At 54.9% G+C, this 25,160-nt stretch overlaps 1 protein-coding gene across 1 annotated transcript in view; it reads right to left on the bottom strand.

Annotated features, from left to right (window-relative positions):
* Man1c1 (mannosidase alpha class 1C member 1) overlaps positions 1-25,160 on the bottom strand; it is a 127,972-nt gene that overhangs the window by 60,984 nt on the left and 41,828 nt on the right. Inside the window, exon 2 of the mRNA XM_055611055.1 lies at positions 10,656-10,752. Within this exon, the coding sequence (XP_055467030.1) occupies positions 10,656-10,752 (97 nt within the window). The remainder of the gene's footprint in view (positions 1-10,655; positions 10,753-25,160) is intronic.

The raw sequence follows: 25,160 nt of genomic DNA on the forward strand, positions 1-25,160 counted from the left end.
ATTCTAGTTCCGCTTGCGAGGGCAGCCTTCCGTGGATCGTGGAAAGTGATCTTCCTGCTCCACAGGTTCCTGGCTGGCGGGTGGGGGCTGTGGCTGAGTGCTGCTCTCCGTGGCCCCTGAGCCAGCCCTGCACCCCCATCGCTGTCCCTGCCACACGGGCTCTCGGCAGCCAGGGAGAAGCCCACGCAGGAGACCACATGCGAGGCGCGTGTCCGATCCGGGGTGAAACCAGCAGTCCCGAGCAGCTGAGAGGTGAGGATCCAGGTCTCCCGGCTCTGAGCAGGGCTGGGAGGAGGCACTCTGAGCTTCCTCGGCTCCCAGAAGGCTTCTTCCCACAGCCAGGCCCCACCTGAGCCACACCGAGCATCCTTTGGGCCCAAAGGGACCACGTCTCGCTCGCTCTCGCCTTCGGGTATTTCTGGGCCATGCCCCCCCGCCCGCCTGTACCTTTCCATCTGTGTCCCTGGTTTGAGTGTGGAGGCAGCTCCCCCATCAAGAGCAGGCCGAGGGGTCCTAGACGTGAAACTCAAGCTTGTGCATGTTTTCTGTTAAATCTCCAAGCTCGTGCCCCTGTGTCCACACAGGAAACACCTCACAATTGGCAGGTGGAAGGAGCAGACTCCCAGCAATGGTCACAGGGGATAGTGTCACCATTCCTGTCACTCAAGAAAGAACACAGGGTCTGGGTTGGGAGCGTGATCCTGTCTGGTGAGTGAGTGATAGCGTCAGGGGTCCCAGAACCCAAGACTCCCGGCTCCCAGCGCTTTTCCCTTTAACACCCGCGTCTTGCACAGTCCCCCAGACTTGAGAGGTTCCATTCCCCTCCGCCTGGACAGACTGCAAAGCTGAGAGACCACCCCAGGGTGCTGGGGAGGCAGCAGGAGGGGTAGCTGAAAGAGGAGGACTTTAAGGTGGGGAGCACTGAGGGGGTCCCTCCTCACCCCTGAGAGGAGGCAGGACGATCGGGACCCCGAGGGCCAGGGCCGAGCAGGCAGTGCAGACACTGGGAGGAAGGCGGCACGCGGGAGGCTAAGAGCGGCAAATTGACGACAGCAAGTGTTGGCGGGATAACAGAGTAACCTGAACTCTCGCCCAGCCCGGGGCTGCCAACGGGCTCAACCGCTTTGCAAAACTGGCACCTTCCTGGTAAAGCTGAGCACACTGCACAGGATGAGCCAAATATGGAGTATAACTACCTGCTATTCCCACCAGGAAAACAACAACAACAAAAACTTATCCAAAGTGCTCTTCACCTCACAGACTACTCCTGGCGGAAATGCAAACTGGTGTAGCCCTATGGGAAACAGTCAAATGTTTGTATCTCTGATTACTATACAGCCGACAATACACTCCACTAGGCACATACCCAAGAGAAACAAAACCCCACGTGCATACATACATGGTCATGGCAGCATTATTCATTACAGAAAAAAAGAAAGAAACTTAAAACGTCTGTCAATTACTGAGCCCACAACATGTGGTATGTCCACAGAATGGAATAGTACTCGACAATAAAGAGGGATAAACCACAAAACACACTCAGAGCAGGAAGCCAGGCACCGAGGCCAGCTGTTACACAAACCATGTGTTACTTATTCCTGTGTGGCTACAACAAAATATTTGAGAGAAACATCGTAACAGAGGAAAGCTTTACTTTGGCTCATGTTTCCAAGGGTCTTGGTCCATCCTGGCAAGAAGGCACAGAGGGGAGGGAACTAGACCACACTGCAGGAGCTTGTGGTGACTTCTTCAGCACAGGGAAGGTGCGCTCTGCAAAGCCCGGCTCCTCACGGCACGCCTTCTACTCAGGACCCCCCCCCCCCCCACCAAAGGCTCCATGGCCTTCCGGATAGCACCAAAGGCTGGGAACCAAGTGATCAAAACACAAGCCTGTGGGAGAGGGGGGTCAGCTCAGAGTCAGACCATATCATAACATTTAGATAAAGCACTTAGAATTAATTAGCCAGTCTAGCCAGGGCTGGGGGTGGGGAGGGAAACTGGAGAGCAATGGAACCACCTGCCTAGGGAGTACAGGGTTTCTATGGGAGATGATGCAAATGTCCTGAAGTTAATGGGGGCCATGGCTAAAACGTCCACAAACTTACTAAAAATTCACCTCATCGTAAACGAAAGGTAGTTTACAGTAATTTACCCATAGTTGCCAAATACCAGGAACAAAAATGGCCAACAACAGCAGAAGAGGCACCTGAATGAGGATCGAGTGCTGTTCACAACAGAATAGTCAGCCTAAGAGCCACGTCCAGAAGGCGCAGGACGTAAAAGATTAGAGCAATCCATGATGTCAGGAGTCTCCCCAGCTGAGCGAACCAATGAGCTTATTGGGGTTAGTTAAACTAGCACTGGGTGACTGACAGGCAGTTGCCTCACCCCAGCAAAGTGACAGCTCAGGAAAGCGGCCTCCCTGGAGCTCCCTGCGGGACTGGTAGGTGACACAGCTGGCCAGTGTCCCCTCCCCAGGAACTGTCACTGCTGCTATAACCAGGGGGGCGGGGCTTTGTAAATCGTTTAAGTTTCAGGAGCTTCCTACGGCTTGTGAGTTTCCTTTACTTCCTGGGTGTCTTAACCAAGTCTCCCTGCAACAGGAAGGGGCTTCAATCTGAGGAAAGAGCAGCGCAACAGTTACATATAAGAAACAATTCCGCACAGCTGCGTCCCCAAAGCAGGTTAGATCTAGCCTGTCAAGCCTCAGGTGAGAGTCCCTGCGCCTGGATCCTGTCTTCCCGGTCCTCAAGCACGGGGCCAGATGGCTGTAGAGAGTCCTACCAATGCTGCCGAGCTGCCACGGTGCGCATCCATTCCTGGGAGCCACAGAATTTGCTGGGGAATTTGGTGACTGCGTGCCATCAGCGTGGTGAGAAGAGAGGGGGCCGGTTGCTGCCGGCTCAGCCTTGTTTCCAAGGAAAGAAAGGTCTTTGGAGAGTGGGTGGAACACGCTGCCACGGGGAGGGAATGTCAATTTCAATATGAATCATTTCACGCATGGCAGTAACTCACTCTGGGAATAGATACCCTGAGTCACTCGGCTCCCACAGGAGCAGGACTTGTTGCTAACATTTCAGATGCCAAGAGAATCAGCAATAGCTGAGAGAGTGAGAGCAAGAGAGAGAGAGAAAGATCGAGAGAGCAAGAGAGGGAGAACGAGAGACAGTGCCTAATAAACAGCCAGGCGGCCAGAGGCAGAGACCCTGTGCACAGAGCCTTTGTGTGGGAGCTGACAAGGCCCAGAAGACATTGTGGGCTCTGGTGACAGCCGGCGCCAGTGCTGGGACACCGACCCCGGCCTCTCGCCTGAGAATTCTTTGTACAACAACCTGCTACTATATTTTCTAAAGAAATAAATTCTCCTCTGTGCTAGAGCTTTTAAAGGAAAAGAAAAGGGCCACGATGCATCTTAATTAGAAACTGCTTGGAGGAGAGAGGGGTCTCGGAGCCCTGCCAGGGGCCAGCCAGCTGCCCGCAAGGCTGAAGGCCCACCATGCTGCAAGGGAGTGCTGACTCTGAAGTCCCCCCGGGGTGACCAAGAGGGGCATTCTGGCCATCAGCGGGTGGCTAGGGGATTGTCACTCAAGGTCCCAAGGAGACCTCACGAAACAGCAGCATCTGCCCAGTGACTGTGGCTCCAGCCTGGCCTTCAACGCGGGCTCGTACTTTTCACCCAGTTACCCTCTTAGTGGCAAAGGCACATCTGCTGGAGTTTCTGGTTCATTTCCTCTGTGCTTTTCTACCCTCTGGCCTCCGGATGCTGGGCTTCCAAGGCATGTGACTTCCTGGAAGGGTGCTGGCTGCCCCAAAGCCTGACCTACCCTGTCCAAGGAACTGTAGTGTTGCCGCCTGCAAAGCTGATGACAGCCATTTCTCAAAGCAGACTCCAAGTCCGGCCCAAGTCAGGAGTGTGCACAGCTTGCCAGAATCAGCCGGCTGCCCAGCCCAACGCTGATGTGCCAGGAACTATAGATGCTTTTCTTCCCCGAGAAGAAAAAAAAAACCCTCATAAAACAGACACAGTATTTTTCACCAGACAACTTGAAATGCTATTACTTAACCAAAGAGAAGAAAAAGGCATTGGGGGGCGGGGTTGGGGGTGGGCTGATGAGATGGTTCAGCAGGTAAAGGTGCCCCCAGGGCTGATGATCTTGAGTTTGGTCACTGGAACCCACATGATGGAAGGAGAGAAATGATTCCTGCAATTCGCTCTCTGGCTTCCACACGTATGTGTGCAGCCGTGTACAACCACACACGTGAATGAACAAAGGTAATCCCTTAAAAAAAAAAAAAAAAGACGTCGGGAAAGAGCTGCACGTGTCACGGAGAAAAAATTCTTGTGTGGGTTAGGATGCAGGCTTCCGTGCACGAGTGTACAAAAGGTGGCGGACAACCTCGGGTGTCGCTAGGGTGCTAGGCGGTGTCTGCCTTAGCTTCTGAGATAATTGACTGGAATTCACCAGCTGGCCAGTGACACCCCATCCCGGGATCCTGTCTCTGTAGCCTCAGGGCTGGGGTTACAAGCATACACCACCATAGCTAGCATTTTTATTTATTTATTATTTACATCCTGTCTGGGAACCGAACTCAGGTTCGGTTGACTGAGCCATGTCCCCAGACCGGGAAGGAGAGGTCTCACTCCGTGTAGCCCCCTCCAGCCTCACACGGGGGTGAAGGAGGGTCTGAGGAGAAGCCTGTGGCTTGCTCATTCACCAGTTTCTCAGCTGGTGAATGCCAGGCGGGGTGGATTCGAACCCGGGCGAGTGTCTGCAATCCCTCACCTCCGAGAGGCGTGGTGGAGACCCGGGAAGATGTGGGGAACCCGGACGGTTTCACCAACTCCCCAGCTGCCAAAGCCGGCTTCTCAAGAGGAAGCCCCGCGGCGTGGGGAAGGGCGCCCACGTCGGAAGCCCACCAGGAAGCATGGGCATGTGCTGGGGTGCGCAGGCGCGGGGGGAGAGGTGTCCAGCGCGGGTGACACACCGCGCGCCCTGCCGCAGCTGTAAAACTGACGCCTCGGGGTCGGGATTTATTCGCTCCTCAGCCTCCTATCTGCTCCGTTTACGAGGCGAAGATGATGATTCTTGTCTCCGCCATCCATCCGCGGAGTCACACCGCGTTCGTCTTCACTCCGTCCCGGCTCTAAATCACGCCCGCGGTGGGGCCCGGGTCGCCCTTTCCATCTCGGGATCCGTGGGCAGAGATGGAATCCAATCGGGGGCTCTCACGCTTGACCCTGAGCTGGGGAACGTGGCTTCCGGCCACGCACGCGCCTCCCGCTCTACAGTGAGGAATCGGGGGAGCGGAACTGCGGAGCAAGCAGGGCGGCTCCTTCTCCAGGCCTCTTTGCTGATCCCGAGCTAGCGCGCTCCGGGGCAGGAGGTCGAGGAGAGGCGTGGAGCACAGCGAGCCAGCTGGAAACCAAGCGGGAGAGGCCCAGGCGGAGCCCAGGCACCGCTCTTTCCTGGCTCAGAATTAGAGTCGTTATTACTCATTAGGCCAGCGGAATGCTGACAGCGGCTTCCATTGAGCGAGTACACGGGGACAGGTGTGGCCCCAGCTGTTTAACACACACACACACACACACACACACACACACACACACACACACACACACATACACACACACCAGCCGCATTTGATCCTTGTGCCCGGTGAAGCTGTTGCCGTGCCCATTTCACAGATGGAGAAACCGAGAGCAGAGAGGTCAAGAAATTAACCCTAGGCCAAAGGATGAGTAAGAGGCAGACCCAGGATTCAAACCCAGGCTGGCCTGACTCTCAGCTCCACCCCTGCCCCCTTGCAGCTCGGCTCAGACAGCCAATGGCCCGGCAGGAGGCAGATATTTTTAAGGTCGCAGGGCAGATTTTCTAGGTGGAAGAAAAGTTCTGCTCATGTCCAGGGATGATGCCGAGAGACAGGTGATTCGGACCCTAGCTGTCACCACAGCTAGGTGGGGGAGGAGGGGGTGGACCAAAAGACACATCATCCCAACCCTGAGCTGTCTGGCCCCCTCCCACCCTGTGCCGGCTTCCTACTGTCTGGCTTCCGAGCGCCCACAACGCCTAGGACTCAGATACTTTGAGTCCTGGGGCTTGCCGGCTCTGTCCTCTCGCCTGTGAGATGGGGCTGCAATGGGTACGTGAGGGTGAAAGACACCTTATGAGGGGTGTGAGGCGTGCACCAGAGAACTCGGCTGTGGAGGCCTGCGTATGTGGGGCGAGCTGGACGCCAGGCCCCCAGTTCCCACACCTCCTGAAGGACAGTTCTGTCCTGGCTCTGATGGTGGGGTGGGCCTCACTATCCCACGGCCCCTCCGGTGGCAACGAGACTCTGCCCCGGGGACATTCCTGTCAGGAAGGGGCCAGGCTCTCACTGCACGCACAGAGAGGTGAGCGCTTGCCGGGTGCAGTCACCCCTAGCTGACCTGAAATGCGAAAACGGGCACTGCTGTCACTCGCCCTGGGCACCCCAAACCCTTCTGTTGGCCTGGTTTATTCCCACACTGCTTTCCCGCTACAAAATTCTCAGATGCTGCTCAAATGAGGGGCCGAGCAGGGCAGTGCCCACCGAGTGCCTACCAGGGGCAACGGGGATGCCCCCACAACACGGGAACAGCGCCTGGTGCCCTTCACGCTCACAATCTGGATCTCTGCGGTGTGCCACCTGTGTGCCAGGCACGGCTCTCCGTGTGTGTGCTAGCCGCCTCCTTTCGAAACAATCCCAGGAAGGAGAGCCTGCTCGTGCCTCACCAGGCAGCTGGGCAAACAGGCCCAGGGAAGCTAAGGAACTTGCCCGAGAGAACACAGCAGAGCGCCATGACAGCCTTGCCCTCTGGCTGTGGAGTCCGGCCCTCTCAGTGGTCGGACTTCTCAGTGTCCCAAGTTCTAGCAGTGGACATTAGTGGCCGGCCTTTTCCACAGGCAGAGAGCCTGGGACTCCGTGCACCAAGCCACTTGCTGTATGGTAATGATGGCTACCAGTGTGGCTGGCTCTTCTATCATTGTAACCCCCACTGTCCCAGGCTGGACACTCTAGCCTCTGTGACAGGAGTAGTAAGAACAAATAACCAAGTGCCTCCTTGGTGCCTGGGGCTGGCGTCCTGCGCACAGCTCCCTATTAATTAACCATCAATGGGCCAGGCCGGCAAGATGGCTCTTCCGTAGAGGCACCTAGTGACAAGCCTGCCAGCGGGCGTTCAACCTCCAGGACCCATGTTACAGAAGACAGCTGACCCTGTTGACCACCACGAGGCCAGGAACCGGAGCCCCTGCCCATCTGCAGAGAGCCGTGCAGGCTTATCTGGACCTGAAGCCCCTCTGGCATCTGGCTGAACAGTAAGTGTCCCATCTGGAAAACTTACAGGCAGGAAGGGAAGGCATGTGCTCTGGCCTGAGCGACAGGCCAAGAATGGGCTGTCTTCTGTGGTGGCCAGCAGGGCCTTGGGAGTGGCTTCCGATGGGGCTGGCTGAGCCGGATGTGGATGAGAACAAGAACAAGATACTGAGACGGGAGTGGCTCAGTCACAAAACTTCCCGGAGGGACGCCTCAGCAAGACAATCTGCCCCCAGAGCAAGACCAGCTTTGAGGAAGGCTGGGGGCATGGCAGGGCGGTTAGGATGGTGAAGGGCCACACAGGGAGACCAGACAGACCACGCTGAGGCAGCGGCCATTCTCACCACGGCTCCTGTGGATCTTGGCGAAGGGAGGCCCCAGTGTGATCTGGGGACATTTCCATAGTGCAGGCACCCAGAGCGGTACCCAAGACCCATGGGAGCCCGACCCAGCTCAGCCCAGCACAAACAGGGGCTGGCCAGGGTCTCCCTTGCAAGTCTCACTCAGCCAGGGAGGGCAGAATAGATTTGCCTATTCCTGCCTACCCCAGGGCACCCATGTCTATAGGTCTTAGCCTACGTGACGTCACTGATGACATCAGAGGCCACCCAACAGCCCCCAGTGCTGAATTCAAGTCGGCACACCTGCCCCTACTGTTGGGGTCCTCTCCCTGGCTCTGGGAATGGAGCCTCGTCTTCTGGGCGTGCTCTCTGAGAACTGTCACCAATGACAAGGGCTCTGAGACAGGGAGGCTCAGGCTGGGCTCAGTGCCGCCAGAGGCTCCAGCTCCCAGAGACAGCTACAGGAAGAATGACCAGCCCAAGGTCACTCAGCCAGGAAGCCGTGAAGCCTGTCTGTCTGACTCCAGAATGTCACGCCAGTAGGGACTATTTTACAGCACTGTCTATGGTCACCTCTACCCGTCCCTTTCTGAAGACTCTGGGCAGGCCCCACAGAGTGCCAGGACAGGGCAGCGAGAGTAGTCTGGGTGGACTGGTGGAGATCCCACTGTGTCACCTTCGAAACACTGTGTGTTCCTAAGTTTCAGCAGCTTTGGGAAGAGCCACACTAACTTCCTGTCCCTGGGGCTGAGCAGGGCACGAGACAGCAACTCCATGTGCTGGACAGGTGAGGCCGCTGACTCCAGTCCCAGCAACCAGCAGTGTGGAGAGTAAAAGAGCGAGCGGATCAAAGGCGTCTTCCTGTGGGGGGGCCCACACACCTCCCTTCCCCAGGCCGCACCAGTGGCCTGGGGGGGAGGGTGCCTGCTTATTGCCAGGAAGGCTGTGATGGGTCCCTGCCTACAGTCAGAACATCCAAGGGACCCCAGAACCCATCACAGGCTTCCTGGGCCAACACCGCTCTCTCTGACTTCCAGAGAAACTGTCACTCATTCCTAACACAGGGTCCTCTGAGCTCACACAGGCTCCCTCGGACGTCCTCACAGAAGCCCGAGGACAAAAGTGGCGCCATCTGGGGCCTCGGGAGGCAAAGTAACGTGGGCATAGCCACATAGCTCAGAACAGAGGGAGGATTTGCACTCAGGGCCTCTGGTCTTCCCATTATTCCAGGTGCCTAACGCTCTCCCTCACTTTAGTGAAATCCTGAAGGGCCATGATGTAAATCCTGCGCCCCGGGGATGGTACCAAATGGAGCCAGACTGGGCCGGGTCCTTTCTAGAAGCGCTTCCTGTAAAACTTTAGCAGTTCCCCTCCGCAGAGAGGAAAGGGGGATGCTTTCGTGTCACATTGCCACTCATCCCACTAGCCACACCAGCTCCCTGTCCCTGGGGCTCAGCGGGACATGGGTGGCAGGTCCGTGTGCCAGGCAGGCGAGGCAGCTGGCCTCCTGACAGAGCTGCTCATATTTCATGCTGAGGCCCAAGACCATCTCTTCCCTTGGAAGTCCAATGGTTATGCCCAGAGTGAAACCCTTACCCTATTCTTAATGGGGAAAGAGTCAGACACAACCTTCGTCCACTAGTGAGGTGGTTACCTGAATTATGGCCTGGCGACACATCCGTACAGCTATTCCATATGAGCTGGGCAGACTGTCTGTCCCAGCCACTCAGGAAGCTGAGGCAGGAGGACTGTGAGTCCAGTAGTTCAGCATCAGCCTGGGCAACATAGTGAGGCCCACCTCAAATATTTATTATCCTCACTCTAATAACAATAATGTTTTTTGAGATAGAGTCTGTGCATCCCTGGCTGTCCTAGAAATCACTACGTAGACAAGGCTGGCCTCAAACCCACAGAGATCTAGCAGCCTCTGCCTCTCAAGTGCTAGGATTAAAAGCCTATGCTACCACGCCTGGCTCAAAAAAATTCTTTTTAAATCAATACAAATACAATTGTTAATCTTCACTGTCGACTTGATTTAAAAATCACAAAAAGACACACCTCTCTCTGAGTGTGGCTCAGGGAACACAGTGAATAAAGAGAGCTCCAAATTCACCTCTCTCTGCCTCCTCCTACGGAAACAATAACAATCGTCACCTCATATTCTTGGTCCCGTGCCTTCCCCTCCAGGATGCACTGTATGCCCTTAAACTGTGAGCCAAAACAAACTCTCTCTTCCCTCTTCCTTAAGTTGATTTTTGCCAGGCACTTGGTCACAGAAAAAAGAAAAGCAACTAACAAGACAGGGTTTCTCTGCAAAGACCCGGCTGTCCTGGAATGACCTCTGTAGGCCAAGCTGGCCTCAAACTCAGAAATCTCCCTCCATCTCCCTCCCCAGTGCTGGGATTAAAGGTGTGCACCCCCACTGACTAGCTCCAGCACATTTTTTTTTTTTCATGAGAAGAAAGATTAAGCCATTTGCAGTAATACTTAATTTACCCTCAGTCCCTCCCACAGAGTCAAAACCGTATACCCAAGGGTAAATGCACAGGAGGGAAAACTGGAAGGACATGGACAAAGATGTCAGCAGCGGCTACATCTTCAGGACAGATCAACGGTAACCTTTGTTTATTTTGTCCGCTTTCTACTTTTTTGGACCCTATTCCTCCCAAGTTCATGAATGGGCGAAGCTGCTCCAACCCTTGCCTCTCCAGATACACCGTCTATGGAGACGAACAGCATCACCTCGCCGCCTCCCTCCAGGAGAGAGGATTTACCCAGTCTTCCCTGCTCATGTCGCCCACCCCCCGTCCCTCACCATCCTCACTTTCCCAAGCTCCAAGCTGTTCAAAAGCAAGGATGTAAGAGCGGACGGAAGCGCTTGGGTCCTCTGGGCCCGGAAAAGCTCGGAAGAGCCCAGGAAAGGGCAGACCGAAGCGAAACTGCGCTCAGAGCCCCCGGGGGTCCGTGTCAACTCACCGAACATGCTGCCCTCGTAGCCGTCCTTTGTGAGTGGCCGGAGCTCATTCTTGCCCATCGCATAACGGCGATAGTTCTGCCATGAAAACCGCATCATCTGCGGGAAAGAGCAGGGGGGACCAGGCCCCGGTGAGACGGTGCTGGTGGCCAGCGGCACCCACCATACCCTTTGCCAAAGTCTCAGCCCCATTTCATTCCCAGTCAGAGCTGCCTGGAGAGCCATCCCCTCCAGTCACACCACACCAAAGACCGCCAGAGGTTTGCCGGAAGACACCCAAAGCACTGGCTGGATTCTAGCTTCCTTCGAGGCCCAGTGGAAACCCACCTCGTAGGCGGACGGTGTGGCTCAGTGGTAGGGGCCTGCCCACCAGAGCTGTGTGGAAAGCCATTCCATACCTAAGGAGCTGGCTCAGAAATGAGGCAACCTGCCCGAACTTCCCCAGGGGGTCAGCGAGGGGGCTGGGAATAAAATCCACGCTCTCTAATTCCCAAGTGTCAGATTTGTCCCCTAGACATGTGAGTCTCCATGGACTGTGATGACCCGGCCGTGGCACCCTGGACTCCCTTGAGCCCTAGCTGGTCACTGTTACATGCTATTTGTATGGTCGTGGGCCAGGAGCTCCTTGAGGCCAGACACTATACCTGCCTTGCCTCAGTTTCCTCCAAAAGAACCCGCCCAGGACACGGCATCGGAGTGCCTGAGGACGGTCAGGCTTGGCTCCCGGCTGCGCTTGGCCCCGGAGGCTGAGGGACACAGTGACAACCTATGCCCACCCTGCCCCCGTGTCCCCACAGTCTCCCTCATTTGCTTTTACACTGTGCCCCTTGCACTTCACGGCAGCGGGCGGGAGGAGCGCCTCGAGGGCACAGCTCTGGGGTGACAGCGGGGCAGGGCATGAGCAGGCTTTGCAGGAGGTGCAGGTAAGGCGTGGGTGTGGTAGACAGAACTCGGGGCTTGAGTTGTGACCCCACCTCTGCCCCTGCCCTCCCGACCACGGCGGTCTGCTCCTAACACCCGCTCAGCCACAGTCCAGAGGAAATGCCCGCCTCTGGCGGCGCTGACTGACAAGTACTAGCTGCCCTCCTTCCCTGGCTTCAGGGTCCCAGCCCCTTCTTCTCCCCACTCTGTCTGTCTGTCTAGGGGCTGTGAATGCAGACTGGCGAGGCCGGTCCCCAAGCTTCTGGCTTAGCAGGACTGGGGCAAGGAAGGCATGGACTTGCCTTTTCTCCTTCATGATTCACACACGCCGTGGCTGGTCCATGGGACGCACAGAGCCTGCATCACACAGGTGAGCTTCTGCTACCCAAAATGCCTCAGACCAGAAGCATTCTGGATTTCGGATACAGAATGAAACATCTTGAAGAGGGACCCAGGTCTCAACAGGAAATTCGTGTGCCTCCTAGACTGCAATCCTTGCACACGGAGCCTGAAGGCAACTTTACACTGGCCTTCCACCGGGTCTGTGTTTTGAGTGTGACCTGTTCCATGAAGCCGGATGTGGAAGTTTCCATTTGTGGAGTCATGCTGTCCTGGTTCAGAGCTTGGATCACTCTTGCAGCTTTATTCACTTTTACTTTATGTTATAGGTGTTCTCCCTGCCTGCGTGGACACGCACCAAATGCAAACCCGGTACTGCAGAGTCTAGAGGGGGAAGCAGATCCCCTAGAACCCGAGGCCCGGGCCGGGACTGGAGTTACAGCTGCCAGGCAGGTGTTGGGAACTAAGCCTGAGTCCTCTGGAAGGGCAACTACTTCTCTTATTTGCTAAACCATCTCCAGCCCCTCACGTGGTGTGTTTCGGGGGGTTTTGTTTGTCTCTTTTGTTTTTCCTTTTTTTTTAAGACAGGAAAAAACCTGTATGGCTCTGTCTGGCCTCAGACTTGCTATGTAGGTCAGGCTGGCCTCGAACTCACAGAGATCCACTTGCCTCTGAGCCTACCTCTGCCTCCCGAATGCAGAGATTAAAGTTGTGTGACACCACTTCTGCCTTTCATATGGGATTTTTTTTTTTTTAATTAAATTTTACCTATATTGTATGTATGTTTTCTTGGTTTTTTTTTTTTTTTTTTTTTTGAGGCAAGGGTTTCATGTAGCCTAGGCTGGCCCCTAACTCACTACACCACCAAAGATAATCTTAAGCTCTTGGTCCTCCTGCCTCCATCTCCCGAGCGGTTCTGGGGATGGAAGCTGGGCCTCCGGCATGTTGGGCGAGCGCTCTACCAATGGAGCCACTGCAGCCCTTCAAGCTGTACTTGTCGGCTTCCATTTCTCGGCGTTTCCAAATAGTGTCATGCCTTGGTTTACTCGGGCCTCGAGTTTCCTGCGGCAGCACCTGTCTCTGTGGCAAGCCTCCCTGCGTTCCCCATGCTCAGCCACTTTCCCGGTACCCAGGCTTAAAGGCAATCTCTTCTGGTAATCATTGCTGCTGTGAGCAAAATCCACAGAGGAGCAGCCTCACGGGAGTGTGGCCCGGGCTCCGGATGGCAGGATGCTCTAGCACCATGTCCCCAGGTCACAAATGATGACTCTGAGATGGGAAGTGGCAGCACAGCAGGCCAGACTGGAACACTTTTGTCCCCCAGAGCAGCAGGCCCCCGTCATACACGGCCATTGTGGGCTCCTCCCCCGCTGCCACAGCTCATGCCAATGTCATGGCAGTGCCTGGCAAGAACTCAGCACAGGCCTGGAGGCCTGCCTCCATTCCTCTGTTATTTTCCACTTATCTCGAATTGGCAATAACAGAGTATAATTGCTAGGTACGCGTGAGGAGGGAGAATAGAGTCCCTCCTTCCCTCCTTCTCCCCTGTGCAGCCCCCAGTCTCCTTCCCGCTCTCCTGTGCTCCCCAGCCTCCCTCTTTCTTATGCCCCCGGGCTCTGCCCCCGCTGCCATCGTAGCTGGCAGTGGGGTAGGCAGCAGCAACGAGATCTGAGAACATAAAACGCAGCAGAAAGGCTGGAGAAGGTGTGTAGGCTGCCGCGCCCCACCCTAAACCTACCCTCAGGAGCGACTGTTCAGGGGGAGTTACGGGGATTCACGGGTGCCTACTTGGTCCCACCAGAGCTGTTCCCTCCCCGCTGTGACCTGTCTGTCCTCTCAGCCAGCCACATCAGTGGAGGAGGACAGAGGGAGGGCCAGGCACGAATGATGCCCGTGTCCTCCGGGGCTGGGCTTGGAAGGCACCACAGCCGCCTCCGTGCGCAAGCCCTCAAAGGCACACGCACCGCCCCACGGGCCCAGGTGCTTGGGTGCCAGATGAGCGTGCGCACACCTAGCAAGCGCCTGCGAGGCCTGGGCGTGGGCTACAGCTTGAGCTGCACTGTGGAGGCAGTGTTCTCCCAGCCCTGCGCTCTCCCCCGGCCAGTTGCTCATCCTCCTGCCGTCTCTGTTGGAGGATGCCTGTGCAGGGGGTCCTCTGTTCCCACCCCGCCTGAGATAGCCCGTGTTCCAGTTCAGGGTCACCTTGCTGACCCGGTGTGTCAGAGGCCAGCTGGGGCTGCATGGGATCAAGCTTTCCTCTCTACTGTCCTCAAGTCAGCTCCCTACCCCCCTTCATGCTGCACGCCCACCACCCACTAGGCCCTGGCACATGGAAGAGGGTTGTTAAACATCTGCTGAATCAATGAGCGAAAGGCCAACAGGAAAACTGGCCCTGCAGCTTAACCCAGGGCCAGCAGGCCTAGGTGGGTCCAGGACACAGGTGGCTTCCCAGGAGCCTTCAGAGGAGCCTGCTGGTCCCCAAATGGTTGGCCCGACAGGTAGGCACAAGTGACAGCAATGAGATCCTAAGCTCCTGAAGACCTTGGACGTCACTCAGGTTTCCTCCTGAGTTCCCAAGCCGAACATTAGGCTAGCTCTCTTTGAATACCCCCAGTGACGGGGGACTCACCACCTGACTGGACAGCCCCATCGACCACAGAATGTCACACGTCCTAGACATAGAATCCATCAGATCTGTTCTCACCTAGAGCCCAGAGTCAGGAAGCATTTCCACAGCTACACTCGCTCACCCCAGGGACCCAACTCTCATGTCGCCCTTGCTGAACAGCTCTGCTCTGTCGACAGGTCCCCCAGCACTGGCCTCTGAATTTCCAATGTTGAGCCTCGGCACCTTCTGAGACCACACACCTTCCCACACCACGTTCTCCTGGGGTACCCCATGATTTAATCATCTCCCCACGCCACAGTCTCCGGGGTACCCTGACTTTATCATCTCCCCACGCCACAGTCTCCTGTGGCCACCCCGTGGCTTAATCACCCACTTTGGTAAAAGCCAGGAACGGCTGCCTTGGCCACCCTGCCACTGAGGTTTGTCCTTTGTCCCATTTCACCGGGCTCTGTCGGCCATCCCACGCCATCCAGATCTTTGTGGAACCAGATCTGACAATGCAGTTCAGTGTCTGCCTGCTCTGCGCAGCTGGCAGACTGGGACTAGTTGGGCTGATATTTGCACAACCCAGATTCGGAGCAGAACTGCAAATGGCTGGGCCGAGGATGAGGAATCGCCAGAGAGCTTACTCCTGGATCTATCACCACCCTGCGACCATCAGCCAAGAGCTCACCAGGCTGCCAGCAAAAACCCACCTGTCCACTTTTGTACAAGAAGACAACGGAAGGCTGAAACACAGACACTTGGCACAGAGCAATCCTTAAAAAAAAAAAAAAAAAAGGAAATAGAGGTTTAGACTGGCAGGATTGTTCTTGGAGATCTCATTTTGGCTGCCTCTGATCATTCCTTTTTGTTCTAAACTCTTATAAGTCACTACCTCAAGGCCCTGTTAGTCCCATTAGGATGGCTGTATGCAGAGAGATGACAGGGGAAGCCCTGGCAGGGATGGTGGGGAAGGGAGCTCTGGAGACGGCACAGCAGCTCTGGAGGACATGTGTCTCCCTCCCACCATGTGGAGTGTTCTGGTTTCTTTCCCTTTTGTGGTAAACACCAACCGAAAGCAACCCGGGGAGGAAAGGGTTTGTTTGGCTTACAGTTCCATATTACAGTCTATCACTGAGGGAAGTCGAGGCAGGGACCCGGAACAGGATCCTGGGAAAGAGCTCACGAGACACACTGTTACTGGTTCTCAAATTCACTTTGGTTCTGGCTCAGCCTGCTTTCAACCCAGGAGGACCATCTCTGCCTGGTGCTGCCACAGTGGGCCGAGCCTTCCCACATCAACAACAACAACAACTCCCTATTGGCAGGACTACAGGCCACCCTGATGTAAGCAAGTCCACCACTGAGGGACTGTCATCCTAGGGGAGTCCTGGTTGTGTGGACGATAAAAACTAAGACAACAGAGGTAGCATTTGACCTGGTCACTCTGGGTAGAATGATCATGAGTTCAATGGCTGTGGAGAAAAAAAAAAAAAGAGTCCGCCTAAGAGACACAGGAGGCCCATCCTCAGAAAGGCCTGCTTGCAAGGCTGGCCTTCAGCCGGCCTCTGGGAAGGTGAATTTTCTTGCGTGTTCCACAACTGGCCCACGAACTGAGACCATACAAACACTGACAAGAAGCACCTGCTTTTCTGCCTGAGGCCTGGGACCTCAGTACGCGTTAGGCCTATTAGGGTGCTGACACGGCCAGTCTCTCAGGAGTACACGTGGTGTCTGCCCCTTCCGAGGTGACGGTCTCATGTTACAGGCGCATCCTATACAGCTTCCCTGGGACGGCACCAGCTACCCTCCAGACTGGTCCCCCCTGCCATCGCTCCTTGGTTAACTTGGCTGCATGTCCCTTGCTTTGACAAATCACAGCTGTACGCAAGAGCACACGCTGAGTCTGGCAGCAAGGCCTCCTACTGGACCAGGGCCGTCTGGAGGACCCTGACACAGAGCCAGCATGAAAATATGATGCCCTAGCTAGCTAGTGTCAGCTGTCAACTTGACGTGGCTCAAGTCTACTGACTTGATGGACTGCACAGATCAGACTCCGTCTGTGAGAATGATCTCCGCTGATGTGGGACAGCCTTGCCCCCTACCCCTGAGGTTAGCACCATCCGTAGGCAGCTGGGCCTGGGCATGATACCACGAGGTAAGCCAGTGAGAAGCATTATTCCTCCATGGCTTCTGCTTCAGTTCCTGCCTGATTTCCCTCACTGACGGGCTGTGACCTGGAAGTGTAAGCCAAGTAAGCTCTTTCCTCCCCAAGAGGCTGTGACTATCATAGCAACAGAGTGGAATTAGAACACAGACATCCACACAGAAACTCAGGCACAGATGCTCATGGCGGCATTACTTCAAATAACCCCAAAAGTGGAAATAAACCAAATGCCCATTGACTGGCGAGGGAGCCTAAAGCTGTGGCATATCTATTCAAAAGAATATTAGGTGACCATAAAAAGGAAGGAACGCAGCAACAAGGGTGAGGCTTGAAACCCTATACTAAGGAACAGAAGCCAGGCACAAAAACGCCCCTTAGCATGCGATCCTAACTAAGAGTGATGTCCAAGAGGAAACCTTAGTGACGAGGTGGTGTGCTGCCTGCTGGAGGCTGGAGAGGGGGAGGGGAGAAGACGGCCTATGGCATTGAGACGTGTGTGTGTGTGTGTGTGTGTGTGTGTGTGTGTGTGTGTGTGTGTAGGTCAGAGGTCGACACGGGTTGCCTTCCCATAGTGTTTTCTGAGACAGCCTCACAATACACTTTTTAAAAGTACAACACGGAAGTCATATCTCAATAAAGCTGTTACCGATTCACATATTAAAAAAACTGTAAGTGGTCAGAAGCAGCTGCCACAAGCCATCTTATCTGGCACATAAAACACAGCAAACTGCCCTCCCCCCCCCCCCCCACCAGGAGACATTTCTGCCCCTAAAAGGCCTGACCTGAACAAACCCGAAAGACACATCAGACCAATCCAAAGGTAGGGATGTCCAACAGGAAGAGAAAGAAAGATCAAAAACCACCCACGTGGAAGGAGACCAAATCAGCCAGAGCCTGCTACTCCTGGGGCAAAATTCAGCTGGCAGTGACTGTCACTGCTGAGGTAGAGGATGTTATTGAGACAGCTGACAGGTCTGAATTCGGCCTCAGGATCGGAGAGGGCTACGGCGGTAACTTTCTGGTTCTAATGGGTTTTCCGTGGTGCTGTGGGAAGTGTCTGATCTTGCTGAAATTACACAGTTAAGTATTATGTCTGCAACATGCTCCAAAATGGTTCAGAAAATAGTCATGTACGTTTCTACACACATAAGGAAGGAGGGAGGGGAGGAAGGAAGGACGGAGGGAGGGAAGGGAGGAAGGAAGGAAGAAAGCGTGCATTGGGAATGTTGCTGACCATGTAGGAACTGGCAACCTGACTGTTCCTTTCAGAAGGAGCCTGCCATGTTCAAATGCGCTGTCCATCCTTAGTGGCTTTTGCTTTTTAATTAGAGGCTCCTTTTACAGTTTTGCACATTTTCATTCAGTGTCAGCTTCACCCCGTCTCTGCCCCTTCCTCTTCTGGGTTCCTCTAGTTCTGTGCCCTCAACATGCCCTTCAGCCTGAGTCTCTAATGTCCCCTTCAGCATGCATCTCTTGTGGTGGTTTGGATGTGGTCTGTCTCCAACAGGTCTGTGTGTTTGGTCCCCAGTGTGACAGAACCATGAGCTGTGGGGGCCAGGTGGGGTGATCAGGTCACGGGGGGGGGGGGGGGCTTGACCCTGGGAAAGGATAAGCGAAGGCCTTGTTGGAGGTTTCGACACACTGGACAGAACGGGCTGCTGAAAAGGGGGTTGTTTTGGAGTAGGTTCGGATTCTTGCCTCTTCCCTCTTGCTTCCTAGTTTTCTCCTCTGCCCACCCGGAACCCTCACTTCCCCTTTCTGATCCTCCACTATGACATGTGTCAGCAGTGTGGAGTGGAGCAGCACGCTCCTGGACTCCACAACTATGAGCCGAATTGATCTCTTTTTCTTTTCTAAGTCCCCACCTCAGGGATCGTGTTTTAGCAGCACAGAGAAGACTGGCTTTTTAATAGATAATTTAAAAAATTAGGTTGATATGTATCCATGTACCTGCTCATATTTAATATAAGAGAAGTTCACAGACTTATAGTAGAAAAGCAGACAGAAGGAAAACAATTACCCATCATTCAACCTGATCACAATCCTATTCAAGTATCTTGTGGCCCCCTATGAATATGACACAAACACACTCAGCAGTGTGACAGATACTTCCTAAACCTCACTGTGAAATAGCTACGTAACAGCCCGGAGCGTCAACTCCGACTTCACCTTTCTGCCCAACTGTGACTTTTCTGTGATTTCTAGTTGGAAAAGTAAAGCTACGGGTGTGCATGTTTGTGCACAAAATATTTCAAACCCTTTCCTTCACCCGGAGCCCCAGCACAGGAGACAGATGAGGAGTTAGTAGTTACCAGCGTGTGTGAGGGGTTTAAAGATGACAAACGGGGAGGCCGGCGCCACGGCCTTGTGGGTAAAGCGCTCACTGAACCAGCATGAGGACTCGAGTTCGTCACACCAGCACCGATGGGAAAAGCTGGGCCCAGTGGTGCGTGCTCGTCACCCAGGGCTGGTAGAGCCCGAACGGCAGGCTCCAGGTTTAGTGAGAGACCCCATCTCCAAAACTTAGGTGGAGGGGCTGGAGAGACGGCCGGGTGGTCCAGAGTACTGCTGCTGTTGCAGAGAACACAGTTCGGCTTCTGGCACTCAAGTCTGGCAGCTCACAACTGCCAGATCCAAGCTAACAGCTTGTTGGCTCAACATTGTGTAAAACTTGCCTGACGTGGTGGCTCACCCTTGTGAGCTTGGAACTCTGGCGGTAGAGGCAGGGGTGTCCCTGCAACTCAAGGCTAGTGGCGTGTCAGACCAAGCCAAATGCAGGGACGCCAACAGGGTCAGGGAAGGCCCCGGGCCACAGGGTGAGACCATGGGCCCACTTCCATGTCTCATCTTCCCCTCACTGCCCCCAAAACAGAACATAACCTACCAAGCGGCCACTGCTTGCATTAGGCCCACCTTCCTCCCCGTCCTAGACACAGCCACCAACATGACGCCAGCGCTTTCAAAAATAATTATGCAAGGGCTTTAAAAAAAAAAAAAAAAAAAAGAAATCTCGGATGCAAAATAGTACACAGAGATATTTAAAAGTATGTTTTCAAATCCTTAGTGCCAGGCAAGGAAAGCTCATTATGTGCCATTAAGCGGAAAAGCAAGATATCAAGTTTTATGGCATGAAATCCACAAATGTGTGTGTGTGTGTTAAAGGACTGAAAAACAGAAAAATATTGACGGCGGTGTCATCTCAGGGTGAAGTGTTCAGTGATTTTTTTTTTTTCTTTTTTACTGGCAGTCACCTGTATTTCCTGAAATTTCCACAGCGATACTTGGAAATACTTGTGATATGAAAGATAAAGGTTGTTAACTCGAATAACAGAAGCAATAGCGTGATGCCTTGGGTGAAAGGCAACATGAGGGCTCTGGGTGAGGTGGGGCCAAGCAAGGTTTGCCAAGAAAGAGGTCAGTGTGCAGAGCTGGGCGCTATCCAGCAGAAGGAGCAACAGGAAGAGAAGCCCAGGACCGGAGCCCAGCCAGCTAAAACCTCAAAGTCTGTCCTCTCGAGTTTTTATGTCAACTTGACCCAGGGTCATTTGAGACAAGAGAACATCAGCTGAGAAAACGCCCCCACCAGCCTCGCCTGTAGGCAAGCCTGTGGCCATTTTCTCAGTGACTGATGAGGAGAGCCCAGCCCACTGTGGACGGGGTCACCTCTGGGCTGGTGGTCATGGGTGCTGTTAGAAAGTGGGCCGAGCCAGACATGGTAGCGTACTCTTTTAATCCCAGTACCCTGGAAGCAGAGGCAGGAGGATCTCTGTGAGTTCGAGGAGTGAGTTCAGAATAGCCAGAGATTCTTAGTGAGACCATCTTGAAAAAACAAAACAAAATAAGACAGAAAACCAACCAAGAAAATAAAACAAAACGTCAACAACAAAAGCAGCCTGAGCAAGGCCTGGGAAGCAAGACAGCAAGCAGCCCTCCTGCTCAGCGATGCTGAAATAAGCCCCTTCCTCCCAAGATGCTGTTGGGCATGGTGTTTTATCATAGCAGTAGAAACCCTACCTAGGGGCTGGAGAGATGGCTCAGTGGTTAAGAGCACTGTCTGTTCCTCCAAAGGTCCTGAGACCAATTCCCAGCGGCCACATGGTGGCTCACAGCCATCTATAATGTGAACTGATTCCCTCTTCTGGCAGATGTAAATGCAGAGAGAACACTCCTATACATAAAATAAATAAAATTTTTTAAAAAAGAAACCCTACCTAACAGATGGCCCAAGACACAATGTATCCCCACAGTCACCTATCAGAACTGTGTGAGACTCGGAGAAGTAACCTGCCCCAGGACACAAAGGTGAGGGGGAGACAAACGGCTGGGGTGGCGGCGTCCTGGGATAGAGCAGATGTTCGTGTCAGACCCAGGAACCGGAGAGCCGAGTGCCACCACAGTTAGAGCATACGGGGTCTCGCCATGAAGCTCTGGCAACCTCTTTAAGAGTCACCCAGACTAGGGAGACGGCTCGGTCTGTAAAGCACTTGTCCTGAAAGTGTGAGGACCTAGCTTCAGCCCCCTAGAGCTCACTAGAAAAACATGAAAGCTGGGCATGGTGGCAATGAGGTGAGGTGCTGGGGAGGCAGACAGAGTGGAGGCTCGGAGCTCACGGGCCAGCCAGTCTGTCCCAACTGGAGACTTCTGGCACAGTCAAGACTGTAAAAAAGAAAAAAAAAAAAAAAAAAAAAAAAAAAAAAAAGCGGGCACCAAAGAACGACAGCCAAGGTTGTCCTCTGGCCTCCACACACACTCACAGGCACCAGCACGCGTGTGCACAGTAGGTAGAGTCACCTGCATGCCGGGCCAGGCCGGGCACTGGCTCGAACCATAGCTGCTCCCTCCCAAGCTAGGAAGGGGGATGGGTCTTCTAGTCATTCAAGACCACAACTGGCACCCGGACCGGATGCCCGCCTGGCACCACCCAGCAGTGACACCATCTGTAGGGCCAGGTTCGAAAGGGTCTGGTCTCCAGTGACATTGGGACCCGGGGAACTGCATGCTCAGATTAGAGCCATGGAAGGGGGGCTTCACCCCACTTTTGTGCGGCGTAAGGGACCGGCTGCTGGCTACAGACACCCCGGAGCCATTCCTGCTGGCTTGTCTTCCTTTTCAAAATACTATTCCTTTTTACATTATATTTATAGTGTGTATGTGTGTGTGTGTGTGTGTGTGTGTGTGTGTGTGTGTGTAGGTAGGGCACGGCATACATTTGGGGGGTCAGAGGAAGACTTGCAGGAGTCATCTCTTCCCCTCCACTGCGTGGGTCTCCGGTATTGAATTTCTATCGTCTTGCCTGGCAGCAAGCTCCACTACCCATCTCACCAGCCCTCCTTTTCTTCTTTTTCTTTTTTATACAGGGTTTTATTCTGTAGCCCAGTTAACCTAAAACTCACAAAGTCACTCAGGCTGGCCTCAAACGTGCAGCTATCCTCCCGCCTCGCCCTCCCAAGTTCTGGGATTACAGGCATGAGCCACCATGCTTAGCTGGACCTGCTGTCTTGACCTAGCCATGTGTGGGTGGAGCGTGGGAGCTGACCTTTGACCTGAGTGAGGCCCATGAGTGCACACGACCTCAGGGCAGGGAAAGGCTGCCCGCTTGTCACACTCACGGCGGTTCAGGCGCGTGGCTGAGTGAGGGTCCTAGAGGGATAGAACTCCTTGCCATCCCAAGTGTGGTCTGGGACCAGCAACTGGGCCAACCGTGACTGGGACCTGGACACTACCGGGGCCTGTTGAAGTCCACATGCTGCTCTATTGGCTGTGCGTCCTTGCTGGAGTGTCTCAACCTCCCTGAGCCTCGGCTTTCACATCTCCAACAGGACAGGAAGACCCTCATGAGAAAGAAGACAGACAACTCGGACAAAGCTCCTGGTGGGTAGTGCTACCGCACCAGGATACCACGTCCTCCTAATTTTCGGCTAAGCGCCTCCCCACCCACACACAGCCATCAGGGTCCCCAGTGAGCCCTCCGTGGGGCTCCAAAGCCGTTCTCCACGCTGGAGCTGAAGCGGCTAGTTGAAATGCAAATTTATTCCCAGTTCCACGCTACCCAGCACACATACACACTTAGAACTCTCTCATCAGGCAGGAAGAGCAAATGCCTTAATGAAGGCCTTGAGCCCGAGTCTCACCCACTCGGGTCTCCATCAGTTCCTCCTCCCTGAGCCACGAGCTGAGCCACGGTCCTCACGCCCTTCCCTGCCACAGGACCTTTGCATGTGATCCTCCCCCGGGAAATACCCCTCCCCTTTTTTTGCCTGGTGAATTCCACTGTCTCTTGGCCCTCGACTTGGCACTTTTGGGGCTCATGGGGAACGTGGTTTCGAGTAGCCCGGGATGGACTGGAACTCACGATGAGGAGGTCCCTGACTTCCCCCTTCTCCTTCCTCCTTCTCCCGAATGCTGGGTCAGAGAAGAGGACTGCCTGGCACAGAGAAACCCCCAGTGCCAGGATTTAATGAGCCCAGCAAGCTCTCACCAGGTGCCCAGCCCAGCAGAGGCTCTTGGGAACTCCTCCCTGTCGGGATGTGTGGCTCCTCCACCTCTGAAGACAGCCACCTCAGCAGCCTCACAGAGCTGGGAGCCAGCCTTGCCCGGCTGCCTGCAGAGCAGGGAGAGGCCTTCCCAGCCCTCCCTGGCACAGGTCAGGTGGGAGGCCAAGGCCAGGGTGCTGGAAAAAGCGGGGACAGTAGCACAGGTGACCTTGGCTCAGGTGAAGCCACAGCCCCGAGGAGACGCCCAGCACAAAACCTCCCAGGATCGGGCAGACCCGCCAGCTCCGGAGACCTCCACCTTCCTCTTCTTCCAATTCCCAGTTAGGTATTGGGGTGGGGGAGCTCCCTATTTTCCAGGAAACAAACCGCTCTTTCACAGGGTGACGTGGCCCACACAGGGTGCCTGTGTGCCACGAGCACAGCACACGTGGTGCTCCCCGTCCCTCTGGGAGGTGCTCTCAGGAGGAGGCAGGGCGGGGGGAGCCCAGCGCTGGACTCCGGCTCCTCGGAGCTGGGTGTCCTGGAATGTGAGACTCCGTGTCTCCGTCCTGTGCTCCACAACCCACAGCTGCCCCACTTCCTCCACCTGGACACAATTTTCTGATCTCACATGTGTGTGTGCGCGCACACACACACACACACACACACACATACACATACATACACATATACACACATAAACACACACATACACACACATATACACATATATACACACACATACACACACACACACACGCAGAGGCTCACTGGCACAGAAGGAAACGGGCGTGTCCCTGAGGCCACAGCTAGCCTCACACCCAGGATGCGCACCCATCTCTCAGCAGCCTGTGCTGCCCTGTTACCCCGTGGAGCACTCAGTAACCCCCAGCAGGTGTCCCCCAAAGAGGCGACGTCCCAGACCACAGAGCCAGTCTCCTCCCTTCCCCGGCACAGAGCACTCGAGGACGGTGCCCTGCCGGTCGCTTTGGCCCGAGCCTCCTTTTCTCCACATCCATCATGTCTGAGGACGGCCCCTCGCTCGCCTGTTCCCTGTGCACGAGTGGCTCTCCCCAGACTCGAGAGCCCCCTGTGGCAAACGCCTGCCTCTCCCACTTTTCCCTGACCTCCGTCTCTGCTCACCATGCTCCAGTCACAAAGAACCTTCCATCTGGCCTCAGACACACCTGCCCCTGCCACACACACACCCGAGGCAGCACAGTGAGTCGCACAGTGGCACCCGTGGGTCTGTGAGGTCACAGGCCAGAATGGTGTTAAGGTTTCAGGTGGCTCTAGGCTGTTAACCCGCTGACCTTGAACCTGGGGAATGAGCCTGGTTATCTGGACGAACCATCGTGATGGCTAAGATCCGGGCAGGGGTGTCGGCCACAGTGGTGGGCCTGAAAGGTCTCTGCGGGCCCTGGTGCAGCCAAGGATGAGGAAGGGCTTTCTCCCGGGACAGCTGACTGTAAGGGCCAACGCGACCGGGCTGAGGGCCCCCGAGGTTGGTGAGGCACGGTTCTGAGTCTGCGGTGGGAGAGGGCGATTTGAGTCGGTGGGCTGGGTTGGAAGGCAGGCAGGCCCTCTCAGTGTTCACGGGAAGCAGCCAAGCACAGAGGGACCAACCAGCGAGGAGGGCGTGTCCCTCTCTTCTGGGCTGCCGATGAGGCCCTCATCGGGCCTTTGGACGGCGGCGCTCTAGGGGCTCTGGGTGCTCTGGGGCTGTGGCTCAGGAGACTCACGTATGCCCTGTGTCCGTCCGTCCGCCCCCTGCACAGCTAACACTCCTCTGCCCAGTTCTCAAGCTGTGTCTTGCATCACAAGCCCCGGGACCTAGTGTGGGATTTGTCAGCCTCCTGATGAAACTTGGATCCTTCTATCCATGCAAGCTTTTATTTGGCCTCCTCCTCCTTCTTCTTCCTTTTCCTCTTCTTCTTCCTCTTTTTCTTCTTCCTCTTCCTCTTCTTCTTCTTTTTCTTCTTTCATTTTTACTTTT

The sequence above is a fragment of the Psammomys obesus genome, unplaced genomic scaffold, assembly GCF_907164565.1.
Source record: "Psammomys obesus unplaced genomic scaffold, mPsaObe1.curated_primary_1811, whole genome shotgun sequence".
NCBI lineage: Eukaryota > Metazoa > Chordata > Mammalia > Rodentia > Muridae > Psammomys > Psammomys obesus.